Source organism: Pituophis catenifer, unplaced genomic scaffold, assembly GCF_029215685.1.
Source record: "Pituophis catenifer annectens isolate HBS135680 unplaced genomic scaffold, rPitCat1.0.hap2 SCAF_2, whole genome shotgun sequence".
NCBI lineage: Eukaryota > Metazoa > Chordata > Lepidosauria > Squamata > Colubridae > Pituophis > Pituophis catenifer.
The window spans coordinates 272,182,403-272,202,246 of record NW_027256882.1 but is presented as its reverse complement, the minus strand read 5'-3'; the positions used below and the strand labels follow the sequence as shown (position 1 = coordinate 272,202,246).

Below are 19,844 nucleotides of genomic sequence, written 5' to 3'. Positions count from 1 at the left end.
CAGCGAATAGAAAGGATTCCTCATTTCTAGTAATCAACTCAATCCTGAGTTACAAATATTCTCCTTTATCAGTAGTGACCTTCAACAAAAGATCTTTGTCAGCTGAAATGCAACTTTTCATTAAACTTAGAAATGCACATTATCCTTACAAAAGTATAACCACTTCACCTGTTATTATGAGCTAGAACTTTCATTAAAAATAATAATCACAGTCTTCAGCCTCTATTTGATAACTTGTCTTTTTCTCTGGCTTCCTCTATGCTGTTTTGTCTTGGGAATTCTGTTGCTACCACAAACCCTATCGAAGTCACTGCCAAAATTAATTTTTAATGAAAAGAAACTGTATTCAGTCAGTTTAATTAATTCAGTTTCTGACATGACGTTGTTCAGGTTTTGTCTTGTTCTTTTCCATTTTTAGAAGTATTGGCCCAGTGACATATCCATCAAAACCTTAGTTAGCTCCTCTCTAAAATTAGACTGTTTGGCCTAGTACTTTCCTTCACTTACACCTTTCAATTCAACTCCCTACAATTCTCTTTTAGCACATGACATCAGGCTCAATTCCTATCACAGCCAATGGGTCCACACTTTTGTCGATTTTTTTTTTTAAAAACCCAGACGCTATACTTGCAGCAAAACACTAGGAGGGGAAAAAAAAAAAAAGAACAATGCAAATGTTAGATGATGAAGTTTAGTTTATGGAATCTTAGGCTGTTGTTAGGACTTCCAGAAAGCTCCAGTTCAGTTTTTACAACATGTGGAGAGTCAATAAAAATTTCTTTGCTGTTAAGACTTGTCAGCCTTACTAGGTAGGCCAGACCAGAAACATGGCCAGATAAGCTAATTCTACTTTATTGTAAAGCTGTCTTAAGAAAATCCTGCAAGTCCGAAAGTACAATTCTCCTGCTTTCACCTTCACAGTCTCAATGGTCCAAGCCCCCCACTCCCCAGGTATGGTAAACCTCCGCCAGAGTTTGACACACAGTTCAATAATGTAAGGAACATTCTTCCCGAGTCTCTTGCTCTGCCCGCTATGCAGCTCTGGATTACGATTCCTCTTATCTGACTATTGTCTAGAAAGCATCGCTACACTTTTTCTCCCAAGGTTATTCCCACATACCATTACAGAGTACGGATGCAACTAGCACCGTGATGGCGAACCTATGGCACGCGTGCCAGAGGTGGCATGCAAAGTCCTCTCTGTGGGCACGCGCACCATCGCCAGCTGCTCTTCCAGATTTTGTCGCACGCATGCACACCTGACAGCTGGTCTGGCATGCATGCGCACCGGCCAGATGCTCTCTTTTGGGTTCTGGTGCACTCATGTGCACCAGCCAGCTGGTCCTCATGAAGACCAGCTGGCGGATGTGCATGCGTGCGCCGGAACCTGGAAGAGAGCAACAGGTTAGTGCACATGCATACTGGACCAACTGCACAAGATGGAACCTGGAAGTGCAGCTGGACGCCACATATATGCACACTGGCCAGCTACTCTCTTCTGGATTCTGGAGCTCTGGTGCGTGCACTCCAGTTTTGGCACTCGATGCTGAAAAGGTTAACCACCACCGAACTAGCATGTTGAAAACCCAAAGATGACTGGAGATATAGTTCAATAATATCTGGAGGGTTTGATTCTTCAGATTTCCTTACAGCAGAATTTTTTCACTTCTGTTCAATTAGAGACTGTCTGGACAAGTCCCTGCAGTTTCCTTGGCAAAGTTTTTCAGATGCAGTTGCCTCCTTTCTACAGCTTGTCTCCTTCCCATTGCCTCCTTCCTACAGGTGAGCGAAAGTGACTGCTCATGGTCCCCAATCAGGCTTTGTGTCCAAGGTAGAACTCATGGTCTCCCAATTTCCCAAAAGAACTACTACCATCAATATCATCAAAAGACTCAGTGTTAGAACATTTGGTAACTCCCACTCATATGTCATACTGGTACCAGTATATTGGTAACAATGATAATTTTGTTTATTTCATTTTCCCATTCTTAAAGTAATTTTTTAAATTTCATCTATAGATGTTATTCATAGCTATTATTTTATCTATCAATGTTTTGTTTTTAAACTGCTTTCTTGGGACTAAAGTATTGTTAAAAAAGAAAAACATTTTTATGTGAACACAGAGAATATATAAAGCATTTCCCCAGTTATTGCATGCAGCCCAGTGTTTTCTGAAATAGAACTGCAACGGATTTGATGAAAAGAATGAATTATTCAAAAGGACAAGTCCAAAATTATCAAGCTCAAACACAGATGCATTGTTTTAACATTTTCCTGATTCATTCTAGTTTCATTTTATACCTTCCTTTGGAATAGAAAACAAATTAACATCCACAAAGAGGGAACTCCGCTCAGACCAATTGTCAGCAGCATCAGGTCAGTCACCTACAACATTGCAAGACATTTAACCACTTTATTAACTCCTCTGGTCAGCAAGCAACACCATCATTCTCATCATTGTTTTTCAAAAGGCAACAGGACTTTCTTAATTTTTTTTCATGAAAATATTTTGCCTCTCCATCCAAAAGTCTCCCTGGATCTGACTGAATGGTGGGGAGTGGAAGGATTTATTTATTTGTTTTTTCAAGAAATAACCAAGAAAGTCCAGTTGCCTTTTGAAAAGCATCTTTGGGACAACCTTGACCTTGGATGGTTGAGAATTTCCATAGACAAAACAAGTTAAAGTTTCATAAATTCGAAACCTTTTTTAGTATTTCAAATAGAAGAGAACTCTTACAAAACACCGGAGCATCTTGTGTTGATGTGCTAAAGTGGAGTGTCATGGATCTTTTTGACTGAAAATCCTCTTTGAACCCTTAGATCTCATAACTGGGTCAAATTTATATTAGATTTATAGAGCCGGCTCTATAAATTTCTATAAATGTAAAGAGTCATGGTGGCACAGTGATTAGAATGCAATATTGCAGGTTAAGTCTGCCCACTGCCAGGAATTCAGTTCTGACTGGCTCAAGGCTGACTCAGCCTTCCATCCTTCTGAGGTGAGTAAAATGAGGACCCAGATTGTTGGAGGCAAGATGCTGACTCTGTAAACTGCTTAGAGAGGGCTGTAAAGCACTGGGAAGCAGTATATAAGTCTAAGTGCTATTGCTATTGCTATATATTTTTATGGAAGTAAAAATGGTTTCAGTTTCTTCTATTTTATCCTAATTATTAATAGTATTTTCATTTTAGGGGAATACTATGGCTTTCCTTAAAATATAGCTGCCTGATCCTTCTTTTCAACAATGAGTTCAGTACAACAGTGCAACAAAATTGGTCATAATTAAAACAAGCCAAGTCTTGTTTTTACAGAAATATATAGAACTGTGAAACTGAAAAGAAATGTATGTTATTTTAATATGCCAGTTGTAGAGAAGGACTGAAGAAATACTAAATGGAATCCCTAAGTACCAGTGGAGATGTCTGTCTGCTTGCTTTTCTGACTTGCAGATTTAATGTGGAAATAAATCCCAGTAGTTTCTTTGGAACTCCCTCCTACACAACCACGCACAGAGTTACTCTATGTAACGTAGGCAACTAATTCTCCCTGAGTTTCAAAGGTGATTGCGCTGGGATTGCTTTTCGCTGTCTTTTATGAAACTCTCTACATGACACAATACAAAATCTTTCTTTCAGTCTGACTAGCTCATTGAGGAGTGCTTTTGTTCCTTTCATTCAACACCTGGCTTACAAAATTCTGTAGAAAATGTGCATTTTTTAGTTTCCTGTGTAAGGGCTGGGGAAGGGAGCTATAAAAAAAGTTAAACACCAAGGGCACGGGGAAGATCAAGACACACCACTCAGCAACTTGCTGACCTACTTTTTTATTAGGGTAATTACATTTTTGAAGTCACCATTTTGTTTGAAAAGCTGCACTTGCAGGATGTCAGCAAATGTACAGCTGATCAGCTTAGAGGTTTCTGAATGTCTTCAAAGATTGGCAGAAACATGTAAGAGACTCTGACCACAATAGTCAAAAAAAAAAAATCAAAACTAAGAAAAAGAGAAAGGGGAACGATACAAATAAGTCAAAGAAAATATAACTGGCTAAGAAAATAATATTTATGTCAAATAAAAATAACTCAGAATGGATAAATAGAATAATGACATGGAATAGCTGAAGCAATAATAACAATGATAGTGGTTCAGTATCAATAGTGATAATAACAGCAATAAAGAAAACAAAGGGAGCACCAATAGTAATAGGCATCTTGGGTCCAGTCACAAAGCAACTAGAGCACCACTTGAACACAATCGGCATTAACAAAATCACCATCAGTCAACTACAAAAGGCAGCTGTACTTAGGTCAGCTTACATCCTCCGATGATACCTTTAACATCATCAAACAGCCACAACTGCCTATCCCAGGACCTTGGGAAGGATACGACAGAGGGACAAAAAACATCAAATCCAGTCTGATATCAGGCTGATGGTGTGATGAACCATGGAATAAGTTAAAAGTTGTTAAAATTTTTGAAAGCAGTGGGGTTCAGTTTTAGAATCTATCAATTTCTGGGGTCACCAGTGGCAAAAAGTAGGTTAGTGGCTTAGGTGTTGGGCTGAGACTAGGCAACCCAGCTTTAGGTTCCTAGCTAGAATGCACCCAGTGATTTTGCTTCAATGCCATGCTTCCGTTCAGTCTACCTTGTAAGTGTCTACAGCTGTCTCAGGAATTCTGGGAGTTGAAGTCCACAGGTTGTAAAAGGGCCACATTTGCCCACCCCTGTTTAATGTAACAATAATGATGAAAACTGCAATATTAATAAGATTGCTTTATTTTATATGATAGAATTTCCAGTTAGAGTGGGGGAAAGATGTATAGATGGGGCTGAACTTTCTGCACATCAGAAAGCTACACAAGCCTTATCTCCCTGAAGGCTTATCTGGTTGTTCCTAAGAAAATGCAGTCAGTCTGGTGAGATTCTTGTAAACAGGCATTGCTTCAAAGAAGTAAATTTGATTAACTGAGTATGGGCCAGCTTCTCTATGCCTGACAATCAATTAGCTACTGTTTGGTGAAAGAGAAAGCTGTTCTAAACAGGAAGCATGTTCTTAAAATGTCAAACAGCTCTTTGAATTATGTTCGAGAGTTTCTGTCTTGTTGTTTTGCTAAGTGTCCTGCAGGAAAAAAAAATCTCATGCAATTTTCTGGCAATTTATGCAAGAGAGTTTGCTTCTGAAATTTCTTTCAAAGATGGAGAGAATCTTAATGAATTTCTCACATGTGGATGGAGTTTGGTGTTCTCGCACTTATTTATGTTATTGTTGTGGTCCGCTGGTGGCCAGTGGATCTGGCAGCAGAGTTGGACAGTGAGGAGGTTGGGGAAGAACTTGGGCCAGTCCTGGGGGCTGGGCAAAACTTGGCGAGGGCTCTGCATTGGAGGCAGAAAGGGAGTTAGACAGCAGTGAGGCAGAGGAACAGCTGGAGCCCATTCCCAGTGTGTGCATGCACAGAGCTGCCAGAAGACACGAACAATTAAGAAAGCAAGGTGGACTCAGGAGTAAGGCCACACCTTGGAGATGATTGGCCCATCCCATAGGATATAAAAGAGGAGCGAACAGGATGCGGGCTTTTGCAGGAAGCAATTAGTTCACCTTGTTTAAAGATTGGAAGGTCCTGTTCGTGACTCTAATAGAATAGGTTCCAAGTTTGGCCTTGCTCTGCATTTGGAAATTGGTTCTGTGGCAGCGTTCCAAGTGAGATAAGGTGGGGGTTGATAAACATTCCTCTGAAAGACTGTTTGCCAAAGCCTTGTTGACTGTGAATGAACAGAATTCACAGTCGTGTTAATAAAAGAGGTTTTACCAGGATTAAGACTTTGCTTCATGCTTTCTAAGGAAGCCTAGGTCAGAACAATTATGAATGAGAGAATAAGAGAGAATTATGAATGTTATTAGAGAGAATTATGAATGTTATGAATGAGGGAGAGAACATCATGTCTTTTGTTATCCAATCATCTTTCCAGTAGTCTGCAACTTTGCTTCCCATGCCCCATTTCAAAGTAAGACACAATGAAATCTCTTGATGTTCTGTTCCCGTCTCACATACGCACACAAACAGTCAGCCAGGAGTTAAATAAAACTTGCAGACAATAAATTCCTTTGATAACAGGATTGGCAGCAACCCAGTAGCTGCTTGCCAAGAACTTTACTCACAGAGGGAGGTGTTCCTCCTCCGTCAGATAAACCAAAACAAATACACAAAGCCACAGAATTGTCAAGTCCAGTCCGTATTTAATCCAAGGCAGGCAGATAACGTAGTTTCAGAGATACAATGCGACTCGCTAGTTGTTTAGTTTTGTCCGTCACAGAGTATGAATGGCCACCACACCCCTTTTATCCCCTGTGGGGTGTGGTCCAGTGATTCAGCTTAATCTCTGGCACGCCTCCTTTTCTGCTGCGTGCGCTTGTCTCTCCGACGCTGGCGTGGATCCAGCCAAGACTTATCTCCGTCTCTGTCCAACTGTGACTGTTTGGAGATACCTGGCTCCTGGCCAATCTCTTCTCCTTCGGGAGACACGTGAGGCATTGCCAGAGAGGAGGGTCCTGGAGAGGGAGGCCTGGCCAACTCCTCTCCTTCACCTTCGGAGTCTTCTGCCTCTGATAAGACGGGCTTGGGGGTCGGAGTCACAACACTTATATAGTTTTTCAAATTGGGAAGTAAGTTTTTAAAAAATCTAAAGCACTCTGAGAATGAGAGCCTCTTTCAGCTAAAAATATATATGAATATTTATTAAGATTTCAGCATACTTTTTGTTTTGCCTCAATGTATTGATCCCTAATTCTTTTGATCCCAATACTTTTCCTTCATATTTCCTAGATTTGCTTGTGAATTTCCTTTGGACTCAGTCAGAAATCTGGACTGATTATTGAAAGTCATGGAATCATTACACTTAATTTGCTAACTCCATGGAATACCATGTAGAGCTAGCATCAAGTTTGCAATTGGAAAAAAATTGGCTGCACAAGCTATTCCAGAAGTACCATATTGATTCTTCATCTTAATTGCACAACATAGAAGAGACTACATGGAAAAGTAATGGTAGAAAAGCTTCTCTGCATTTAGTTGCTGAGTCTCAGGTTTTGTAGATATATTCCCAGAGCAATTGAAACAATCACATTGTATATCTTCTATGGTATATTTAAAGCCATGGGCATTTCTTTAGAATGTCAAACTTTTTGTAACAATGTCGGTGATTAAAAGGTTAAGAAGTTACTTTTGGGCGGGTGAGAATATAATTAAGAAGCTACCTAAGCTATACTAAGCCAGTTAACGGCAACTCCAGTTCTCCTTAATTTTAATTTTATTGAGTATGTGTTACTAGACAATATTCAGTTCTATACCATCGTTTTCTTAAACGATTTTTTTTAATCCAACTGCCTACTTTATCAGTCAGCTTCTTGTGAGTGTGAAGAACCATTTCTGTCCAAAAAATAAGCAGAATTTAAGCAAAAAATAAGAAAATTACTGTTTATTTTTTATACCTTTTTATTTTTAAATAAATGTTTAAGTTATTACAAAATATAAACATTTGATATTGGACAAAAAATGTCAGTTTTAGTGAAGAAAGTTTAAAGCTTTTCAGCTATGGAAGAAGGGGGCTTTTCATTTAAATGGAAAATTATGTTTTTTATGCTACGGTTCTTCTACAGTACTTTCTCCATTTGCTCAATATATTCAGAAGATGGTTTGAATTATTCTCCAACAGTATGTTATTGGAATGAGTATCATGTTGTTCTAAATGTGATGATGGTAGATGTTAGCAGTTTATAGAGACTATTAGTGACTTAAATTATGTTCACTTCATAGTGTAAGAGCAACAACTCTAATTAATTTTCTAGTAAGTTTTTAATGTTTGCCATCTTTAGAAAATGAACAATTTGGTATCGCATCCAGCAAATACCCAAATATTGTCTTTGGAGATCCTATTTAATCTATTATACTGATCATATTCTATCCATAGATGCAAAAATGGTGGCATGATGTCTATATGTAATTCATTAGCATCTTTTTTTATAGCCTGACTTTATACTGTGAGAATTGAGAAATACAGAGCAAAATTTCTTCCTTCTCCCTAGAAAATACCTGAAATCCCTTCCTGAAATAAACAAATCCTTGACTCAATGAAATTATGTTTTATTGTTCTAGTCCTTCGATTTATTTTCACATTCCTCTCTGAGGCAGATTTGAAATTCAGCCATTGACAGTATTTCCATCGCTAAAGACAATAAGTTCTTAATTAACTTCCTTCCTTTCACAAGCTTAAAAGAACGTCTGAAAAAACACAATGAAAAATGAACAATACTTACAACCATACCATTTAGGGACACCCAGCAATCTTCTGGGAAATCTTGAAGCAATGGGACCAAGAACTGAAGACAACCGTCCCAATGGCAAAGAAGCAACATCATTCCAATGAGATTGAAGATTCTCACCACAGCACTGGCTAGATCATAGGTCATGTGGAAAATCTGCAGGTAAAATTACAGACAATACGCGGTCATCAAAACCAAGATTTTACCATTGAGTTATGCCTCATTAAGGAAAACCAACAGTGGACTGAATAAAGTCCTTAGAAGCTGAGCAGAACTGAGAATGAAAGACAATCATTTTGGAAAGGCAACAGAAGACTGGGCAAATTTTGTTCCAAAATTCCATTTTGTTTATATGAGTTTATCCTAACATATAGTAGTCTCCAGCTACATTAAATTAACATATAACTTCAGACAAATGTCAGTAAATAATCATTAAACCGTTATTGCTTTTCTTTTTCCTTCACTTGATTCACTTTTTAGTTTACATTTTTTTAAATTAAAGACGTTGATAATTTATGATATGGATTTCTTCATGATTTGTTGAAGGATTACAATCTACCACCCTGAAGTAGTTGAAGCATGCCCTGGGTTACACTAAATACAAAAAATATCAGAAGGAAAACTCTCAATTCAAATAGTAACAATGTCTTTTATCACAATGAAATATAATTACTAGAGGCTCCTCTCATCATTCATGAGAAAATATTTTTGCAGGCATCATTGATTATGAGAATGTTATTTTACTGGAATGGTGTGATCAAGATTTGTTTGATCAGAATTATCAGAATGTATGTTTTCCCAGTGATGTCTCTCTGTAAATTTAGATGGCCAAATAATGCTAAGTATAATGGAGAAAACCATGCTGTTGTATTCTACGATGGAATATGCATGTTGCAAATCCGTGTTGATGATATTTACTTAAAAGTGTTACTCAAATTATTCATTTCAAAAAGCACTTCAACCAATATCACTGTAATATGGAGAGCAACAATAGATCTGAAAAGTTCACATCCCTTTCCTATCCTCCAAACAAATGTAACCACCCATTTTTATAGCTAAGGAAAAAAGCAAAGTTATTGGAGAACAATAATCTGTAATATATAAAGAGCCTGTAGTACAGTGGACTAAAGCACCGTTATTAACATCTGGTGCTTGCAATTACTGCAAGTTCAAATCTCACCAGGCTCAAGGTTGACTCAGCCTTTCATCCTTTCTAAGGTAGGTGAAATGAGGACCCAAATTGTGGGGGCAATAAGCTGACTTTGTATAAATATACAAAAGTATGAAGGCTATTGTTTAATGCATTGTAAGCCGCCCCGAGTCTCAGGAGAAGGGTGGCATATAAATTAAAGCAAAAAATAAATAAACAAAGTAATAAAGTAATAATGTAATTTCTCACTCAATGAGAGGAAAAACATGAGTCTTAAACATAGTAACAAAGAAAAAGAAGAAGAGAGAGAATTGAGTGATTGCCCCAAGTTGGTGTAAATTTAAAACTGAGCTTAGTGTGGAAGAGCCATTTAGAGGGGACTTGGAGAATCAGTTATAACCAGGGGTGAAATGCTCTGAAGTCTGCTACCGCTTCGCTTTGCTACCGGTTTGCTTCGCACGTGCATGCATAATGCACGCCAAACGTGCGCTTCACATGCATGCGCACCGCAGGCACTACCACACAGCGCTGAGAAAGGACAATTAAGAAGCCTTTTCTGAGCCTGCAAAGGTGAGTAGAACAGCAAGGAGGGGAGAGCTATGCCGCATGATTTAAGATTCGCTAGAAAGCAGGATTTCCGTCTTTCTAGCGAATATAAATCACATGGCACAGCTGATCGTCAGAAATACCGGTTCCCCAAAACTGGTAGCATTTTGTTTACTAGCATTTTTTTACTACCAGTTCTCCTGAACCAGTCCAAACTGGTAACATTTCACTCCTAGTTATAACCCCCTGGGGTCAAAGCATAAGAAAGAAACTCAGTATATGACTTTGTTAAAATAAGGAGGTCAGAGAGAAATGTAGGCAGGCTTTCAAGCTTTTGTTATAATGCCCTATTACAATAATAGGGTATACCATTCCTAGTTTTCCTCTAGACATAAGACATGAATGAATTGCTGCCTATGCCACCCTCAATTTTATAAATTATTATTAGCACTCTAAGGATTCTTCACTACCACCACAATTTTCATCAGTTTGAAAAATAGATTATTTTTGAAATGACTTTCAAAGGAGAATTTTAGTTTAGTTTAGTTTAGATCATGTGTATTCTTAGACATAATTTCTTAGACATAATTCTTAGACATAATTTAGATCATGTGTATTCTTAGACATAAATTGAGATAGCAATAGCACTTAGACTTATATTCTCCTTTACAATGCTTTACAGCCCTCTCTAAGCGATTTACAGTGTCAGCATATTGAGGAGTTGAAATTAGTGCCCTGTCTTTTATAGTACACAGGTAATCCTTGCTTACCATGATTGTTCAAGGTTATGATGGCACTGAAAAAGGGCATTTACGACTGGTCCTTGAAGTTATGGTTGTCACAGCACCCATGTGATTGCGATCTGGGTACTTGGCAACTGGCTCACACGACAGTTGCAGGGTTCCATAGGCACGTGATCATCTTTTGCAACCTTTCCTGCCAGCTTCCCACAAGCAAAGGCAATAGGGAAGCCATCTGAGAAGGTTGTATTTTGCTCTGCTAAGTGGCTTGCAACTGGCCCTACCTTTGTGGGCCACTTGCCACACTATCCTGCCCAGCAACAGCCATCCTTTGTGCTTGCACCATGCTTTATCTGCCTGCAAGTCTGCTTGTAAACTACCTGGGACTCACTTAACGACTTGTGATCCTTACTTAACAATGGCAATATAGAATGTTGGAATTGCCGTTGCTAAGCAATGCAATCATGTGACAACATGCTTTATGCCCACATTGTTTATGGAAATTCTGGTCCCAATAGCTGAGGACTACCTGTAATTTTCTCATTAGGTGACTGCAGCCTTCCTAGCTTACTACATTTCAGTTGTGTCTAAAAAAAGAAGGAGAAATATAATATTAACTCCTCCCATGGGGAAGACTTCAGAGTAATGGAAAGTTATATAACAGAAAGTGTTAGCAGCACACTCTTTCTATTCTAACAATACAAAAACGTAGCAAAATTCAAAAGAAATTACTAAGCACCCTGACAATAATATAAAAAGACAGGAGATTTGTTGTAGGGGAATATTTTGGCATAGTTATAAACTATCATCTACAAACATTAACACTATTCTTAAATGAAATATAATACAGTTTGAGCAAAACTGATCTTTTCAATGTTTTGATATTTCCGACTATTCGGAATTTGACATTTCCGAAGTTTAGTTTAATTTTTTTTTAAAGTAGCCTAGAGAAATTAACAATGAACAACTGTTTTTATATTGCCTATAATTATTTGGGGGTTTGGAGAATATGCAGTATTTAATAGTAAGGAGAAGGCAATCTACCAGCCTTGAGAAAAATTAAATATTTATGTAGATTTTTCTTGATTACCCACTACTTTAGCATACCATTAACTTAGAGTAACTACAAATATTCTAAACTGGCTGGGTAACTTTGGTTATTCTCTCTCAGCCAAACCAGTGGTGAAATCCATTTTTTTTTACTACCGGCTTGGTGGGCGTGGCAGGGGAAAGATACTGCAAAATCCCCATTCCCACCCCACTCTGGGGCCAGCCAGAGGTGGTATTTGCTGATTCTCTGAACTGCTCAAAATTTCCACTATCGGTTCACCAGAACCTGTCAGAACCTGCTGGATTTCACCCCTGAGCCAAACCCACCTCTTTCTGTTGTTGAGAAGAAAATAGGAGAAGGAGTATTTGCTATGCTTATCATCTTGAGTTATCTAAAAAATAATAAAAGTGGCATAAAAAATAAATTTGTTGATGTGACGGTTGAATGATAAAATGAATAAACCTGACTTAATAATTTGCTAAAAACTGAACCTTTTTTAAATTAAGTCTTTAAGAACTGAATCTGTCATCCATCTACAGACATGTAGTTATTTTCTGAAATATGAGATATTTTTCCTTTAAAATTACAGAATTGATACATTTTTTGCTTGGAAAACTACAGAATACAGCAATATACTTTTTTTAAAACTGTAAGTATATATGCTTCATTCCCATGAGTAAATCTGAAAAGCTGCAATTTATACTGCAACTTTGATGATGATGATGATGATATGGATGGAAAAACATAATTGAATTATAAAACACTTTTGAAATTTGCATAGTTGAAATGAGAAATTTGTTTTAGTGTATTTGAAAGCATAAAACAACTTGTCGTGCAACTTGAACCCTGGAGATTTACAGTATGTTAGCCTGTCATCCCTGCAAATTCTGAATGGTGGGCCAGTCAAATCTGGAGGGTACCAGGCAGTGGTGGGTTGCCCCCGGTTTGCACCGGTTCTATAGAACTTGCAGTAAAACCGGCGGGAGGCTCCACCCACTGACCCCAACATCATCAAAACGCTTCTGTGCATGCCTTGCTGCGAACCGGTAGTAAAAATAAATAGAACCCACCCCTGGTACCAGGTAGAAGAAGCTGTCTATATGTATCACTGATATAAGCTTCGAGATAATGTTAAATATAAATCGTACCTCAGTTTATAATCTCTGTCATAACCTTTTAAACTGAGACTTTAAAATAAATCTACAAATTTTAGACGCCATAAAGCTGCCAATATGCTTCTGTGCACAGTAACATCTTTTCCTAGCTGTTTGTCGCCTTAAGGGGAAATCAAGCCTTCGTAAATCTTCCCAGTGATTATTCTCTGGGACATACAGGTGATGACTCATTCAGTACAAACCAACAAATTAATCCAACCAAGGGGGGATTAATACATTTCCCATGAAATGTATTACATTTCATACATACATTTCCCATGACCCCTTGCTGTTACCTCAGGGGAAAGGCCAGACATGGAGTCCTGAAAAGCGGGGAGAAGACTCCTGACAGGCTTTCGTTTCAAACCGGGGCCTTCCAGAGCAGCGGGGACTACAGTAGGTATATAAAAACACGTGCGTATTCGAATGCAACGTTGTGTCAAAATTTCAAAGCAATCGGTGAAGAACTTTCGGAGATTTAAGATTTTGAACAAACGAACATTTATATTTTTATTTATTTAGATTTCCAACATTAAGGTGCAAACTGTCCTTCCCCTGCACATACATTACAAAAATAGGGCATATTTTATTTTTATATTCACTTCTGTTACTTTCTAATGCATACTGTGACGCATGGATATGAACTGGAGCAACAAATGCTGTAAAACACAGTGCAGATGTGACTGCATGCACAACTGTATTGAGTTCATTTGTGCAATTTCATGTGTCATCTATCGTTGAATACTGAACTGAATTTGGAACACCGATTGGGGATTTGGGTAGCATGTATCAATGCACAGATGTTTGTGGTAGTATAAAGACAGGTACCTCCAGTACCAAGGAGGAACAGAAACTAAAGAAACTGAAACCAGTTGCAAATAATTACATCACCTATTCCAAATGTATTGCAAAAATTATCTTTGTTACAATTGGAATCCTGAGCAGAGTGAATTAGAGAATCGGCAAGGAACAACAGAAAGAAACAATCCCAATTTACCGTAACTAAGGATCACACTGAACAAAATTAAATCCAAACATTTTAATGCCAATAGAAAGGATAGATTAAGTTATGAATAGGAATAGAATTCATGTCACCAATACATCTTTTAAAATATTACTGTTACTTGGATGAGATTTTAGATGGATTATTGTCAAACAATGATTAAAAACAGGACATCTTTTATCTAAGATCTAAAATGATATTTTAAAGCAACTGATGTAATAACAGGCAAAAAGAAACAGAAAAAGATGAAAAGAAATTGAATAAATAAGATAAAGCTGAGTGTATGTGACAGTATTCTCAGCAATGGAAAGATGCCAGATTATTATTTATTATTAAAGTAACCTATAATTGGAGAAGTTGTGGCCTAAATGGCTGAAATCTACTCTCTATTTTTGGTAACTTAAGGGTAATATAACTGGTCCAATCACAAGTCTCTCTCTCATATGCTTCATGTATTTAAAAATCAGGCCACATATTCAGACTTTATAAATTATTCTAGAATCAATTGTGATGAAGAGCTGTAAGGGAATGTTTCAAATAAATTGATTCAGCAACATGGATTAAGGGAGCTATAACTTTAGCTTGAATTAATGAGTTGTCATTCCCCAATACAGATTTGTCATCAGTACCCAAACACAGAGATACTCAAATTATAAAATATGATTCTCTGGGGACTGCCAGCAAAGTGGAGGTGGAGGTGTGTGTGTGTGTGTGTGTGTGTGTGTTACTTGCTTCCACTATGCATAAATAAAAGTGACCTTCACTATGCTATTGTTGCTGGACTAGACTGGACTAAGTATCTTCTTCAGTAACCTCTGTGCTTAACCTGTAACAACTTCAACCTGTTCTTGAACACCATCCAGTGGTGAGTTGCCCCCAGTTCGGACCAGTTCGCAAGAACCGGTAATAAAATCGGTAAGAGGCCCTGCCCACTGCCCCGGATGTCATCATCAGTGATCTGCACATGCGCAGAAGCATGCACGATCCCATTGCGAACCGGTAGTAAAGGTAAGTAGAACCCACCTCTGGCACCATCCAATATATCTCAGGCAGGTTCAAGGTACTCTTCCCTGGTTTTGCCTTCTTCCTACTCTAAGGTTGGCTGTTCTTGACTTCTTTTTAGGAAGCATTAAGCCTCAAGGCTTTTTGTTTTTTACTTCTTGCAGGAAAAGAATGCATCATACTGGAAAATCCAGCAATGATCTAGCTGGAGCACATTCCATTCTTGTTGGACTCTTTCAACTTGGTTGTTGTGAAGCATAGAAGCATCCTTTCCTTGACAACTGTATCTCAGTTAGGTGCATCCATAAATTTGCTTTCTTTCTTTAGGATTTGTGTGTCTATTTATGGAGAGGGTCTCACAATTCATTTATTTATGATGTGTGATCATGTGTGATATGCATTATGTGAAGAGGCCATAACACCACGTTTGAGAATACTTGCCCCAACATCAGGATTAAAATCAACCTCAGTATCATGTTTAATAGTATTGACCAATTACTATTTTTACTAATGGAAAATTAAAATAAATTCAGAAGATTCAAAATTTTTAAGGAAATAAATAAAACTTGTAAGAAAATAAATAAGTAGGGGAAAAGCATCTAGACAATATATTTAGGAAATGTTATTAAATGTATCTCTTATATAATTTATATATTGAATTAATGCAGTATCTAATTATGTACTTAATGCTTTTCAATTAAGTTAATTTAGTAAGAACCAACATTTGTTAATTGTTAGACAGTTTTAAGTACAGCCTTGGCATAGCAGATTTACTATTCACAATTAAGATAAGCAAATATAGTGTTTCTATTTACTTATAAATGGAAGTGTGCTGATAATATATTTTCCTGTGGAAAATAGTGTTTCCTGGTATTGCAATCTTCCTCATTTCCACATTAAAATGTATAATCTTTTTATATCTTACAGAGAAAAATAGAGTAAAATATCCAAGAATGGATCACAAAAATTGTGTTGGTCTTGTAACTGGATTGGCTATATATTTAAAAATGTATTACATATGCACTGGGTTAGCCTAATGCATAACATATGCATTGGGATTTAACCCAAACTGGTTAATGATCTCTTTTTATCCACATATATTAGAAAGCAGACAAGTACTTTCTTATGTCTAGAATACTTTGAATTTTATAAAGTATATGCTGTTAATTTGAATGAATGATTTATTTGTATTAGTTATGTCTCTTAATGACACTCACGGTAATTGCTCAAGTCAAACGTTTGGGGCTAATAGGTGAAAAATGTTCTTTCTTTCACAGAAGCCAATTTAATTGTTCTCAGAGATAGGCACGTGGTATGGCCTCAACTACTAGAAAGTGCAATTAGAATTTGCAACCTAAATTGGGTGCAAAATATCCCAGTGTAATTACTGACAACAAGGGACGTGGTGGCTCAGTGGCTGAGCTTGTTGATCGAAAGGTCGGCAGGTCAGCGGTTCGAATACCTAGTGCCGCGTAACAGGGTGAGCTCCCGTTACTTTTCCCAGTTTCTGCTAACCTAGCAGTCTGAAAGCACGTAAAAAATGCAAGTGGAAAAATAGGGCCCACCATTGGTGGGAAGGTAACAGCATTCCGTGCACCTTTGGCATTTAGTTATGCTGGCCACATGACCACGGAGATGTCTCTGGATAGCGCTGGCTCTTTGGTTTTGAAATGGAGATGAGCACTGCCCCCTAGAGTCAGGAACGACTAGCACATATGTGCGAGGGGAACGTTTACCTTTACCTTTAATTACTGACAAGGAAGGAGGAAAGGAGGGAAGCTACAAGTGGCACAAAGAGCCACAGAAAGATACATGCTCGGCATTACAAGACAAAATAGAAAGACCTGCACATGGATTAGAAAACAGATGAAAGTGTACGATATCATCAAGACAGTAAAAGAATTTGAATAAAAGAATTTAAATAGAAATGGGCTGATCACATAGGAAGAACTAATGGCAGATAGACCAAAGCAGTCATAGAATGGATCCCACTTGATAAAAAGCTTCCATGAAAGAGACCTAAAACAAGTTGGATCAACAACATCAGCAAGTATTGTGGACCCAATTGACATAAGAAAGCTTAACACCGTATTGGTTGGAAACATGCAGAAGATAGACAAATGATGGTGATGATGATGATGAATTACTGACAAAGGTTTCATATGAAATAATCACCTACTAATATTTAGGTGGTACATTTTATCCTACTGAAAAATTTCAAAACCCTATTTAAATAATACACAGCACATTGCAGAATTCTATCAATCAGGATATTCTTTCTCCCCAATCTCGAGATTGCTGACCACTTCTCATATGCACGTACTTATTTAATATTATTACCTTTAAAAGGATCATCACTTGAGAGGTATGCACTAATAAAATCAGAAAGTTTTAAAAGATAATTATAAATCAATTCAGTTGCATAAAAATATAATTCAAGAAAAACAAAGAATAAAAGCAATTTCAGAGATTTCCTGAAGGTCCATAAAAAGAAGGGCTACAGGTCCTGCTGCTACTGCTTTTGAACACCCAATGGAAGCTAATCTAAGATTTCTTAGTCTGTGTTCTGTGAGACTACAGGGTCCCACAAAAGCTGGAGATGGTTCCTTGGAGACTAAAAGGAACAGAGGGAAAACTAACTTCTATCAGAAGAGATCTGACACTTTATTAAGAATTCCAGAATTATTTTTAACTAACAGGTTCTACAGTCTGAAAAAGTTTGAATGTCCTTGTGCTAACCTAACCATTCTTAATAGAAAGCAATGAGGTGGCCTCTATTGACAAACAAATTCAATGTCCCTCACTCCTATAAACTTTTAAGAGCTGTCATCTTTCCAAGTTCTTTCAGACAAATGAACCACATCAGTTCACCTATCAACCTCATTTGTTGTTGGTCCATGATCTATTATGTTCCTTAGATAACTTAATCAGTTGACTTTTATATATGACTTCCAGCATATAGTCCTCTTTTTCACTATGGCAGACAAAGAAAGAATATTTTTTAAAAAAAATAAAATAAATAATAAAGATATCTAGAACTCAGCCTCAACTCCTGTGATTTTCTAGATAATGTTCATGTCATTTTCTTGGAGCAAAACAGAGTGGTTTGCTATTTCCTTCATTCATCTTATTTTTTTAAAACCACCCAGTTGAAGCTATCATTCTGGAATTGTAATGGTTTGTGCGAATGACCTTGGAAGACCAGGCAAAGAATTGCTGCCAAGGGAATGGTCAGATAAAAGGAAGCATAGCCTACATATGCCACATAGTAGGAAGAATAAGAACGGACACTCCCTAAATTGTGGGATGTAAAGATGACAGTAGAAAAATTGTATTTTCAGATTTGCAAGATTCTGATAATGTATCTTTTCAATAAAGTAGAATGATCTCATTTGGCCATGTTTCATGTCTGGTCTATGGGATAAGTCTGACAGGAATTCTCAAGTGCTATCCAAGTCTGATCCTGCTTAGTTACTGGCCCAAACAAAACCACTTTCTTATGAAAAGAGTTAAAATTCAGCTAAATACAAAGATTAAAATATAATGCTCTCCAAAGACATATCTAAAAGCTTATCTCATTTCTCAAAGACCCCCACCCCAAAAAAGTAACTATAACTCTGAAGGACTCTGAAGGACATAGCCTTAGGAAAACATGGCATAGCATAGACATCACCATCACTTAATCTTTCTCCTAAACTTTGAAGGAGAAATGATAATACTAATGATAATGAATCATTAGCATTACCATGTCTTGGCTTTGTCTCCAAGATCCTGGTGAGAAGACAACAAAATACAGAACACCATCCATTCTTATAACTCTTGCAACCTATCCATTTCTTTCATTGCACTTGATGTGAAAATACAGATGGCTCAGGAATCATGGTTTTTAATGACTCCTGCTCTGCTGGTGTCCTTCAAAAGCAATGCTCGTTATCTATTTTTCTAAGTGAGAGAGGCAGATTGGAAAAGAAACCTGAAATTTGGCTTCATTCCTTGTCTGTTTTTATGTAAACTACAAACCCATCATAACAACAAAGAGAATATTTCCTGTGAAACTCAACCAATTCGCTTTTCTCAAATCTATACCCTACAGCAAGGTAATTTCAGGCCAATTTTTGCACCCTGGTATGCTGATCAAATGTCTTCTTGACATGACTAATTCTCAGAAGCATTATGTTCGTTCTCTCTCTCTCTCTCCCTCTCTCCCTCTCTCTCTCTCTCTCTCTCTCTCTCTCTCTTTCTTTCACTGCACCCCAGGTTGTCTTTGGGAATGGGAATGGAAATCTGAAATTCAGCTCTCTTTGCTCTTTGAGTAATTTTGGAGCATTTTCATATTTTTTCAAAGATGGAAAAAGAAGCTATTTGCACTCCAGAATTATCCTGCTGTGATTCCCACTCTTCCCCTCTCAAGGAAGAAATAGGCTAAAAAAATTAGGCCCTAGCCTTTCCAGGGATGTCACCTACAAACCTTTGGCTGTGGGTGCAAGCGCTAAAGCCCACAAGTCAAGAAAAGTCCCCCATTCATGCTATACACAAAAAGTAGGGGAGAAGTAGTCATAAATGTCTGCAAAAGGAAAGTGAGCTAGAATAAATTTAAATTGGAAAAATGAAAGAACTAAAGAGTAAAAGAACTAAAGAGATTTGCTCAGCCCTAGGTGAGAGTGATTATTACATCTCATATAGTACAAGTTGCTGCCCCATTTGCCAGAACACATAAAAAACTAATGAGGAGAGCTTTTGAGCGTTGCCAATCAATCCAGCTTCTATGATAGAGAGGCATAACTATTGTTGATAGTGGCGTTCTCGGCAAAAAGATCAATATCAAACTGTTCGCTTGATTCAGTGCCTGCGGAAAATAAATGGAGCTTTCTTATTGATGTC

The 19,844-nt window shown here is 37.6% G+C and overlaps 1 protein-coding gene across 1 annotated transcript in view; it reads right to left on the bottom strand.

Moving 5' to 3' along the window:
* Positions 1-19,844, bottom strand: part of HCN1 (hyperpolarization activated cyclic nucleotide gated potassium channel 1) — a 166,223-nt gene that overhangs the window by 48,571 nt on the left and 97,808 nt on the right. The window contains exon 3 of the mRNA XM_070935902.1: positions 8,312-8,473. Coding sequence (XP_070792003.1) covers positions 8,312-8,473 — 162 coding nt within the window. The remainder of the gene's footprint in view (positions 1-8,311; positions 8,474-19,844) is intronic.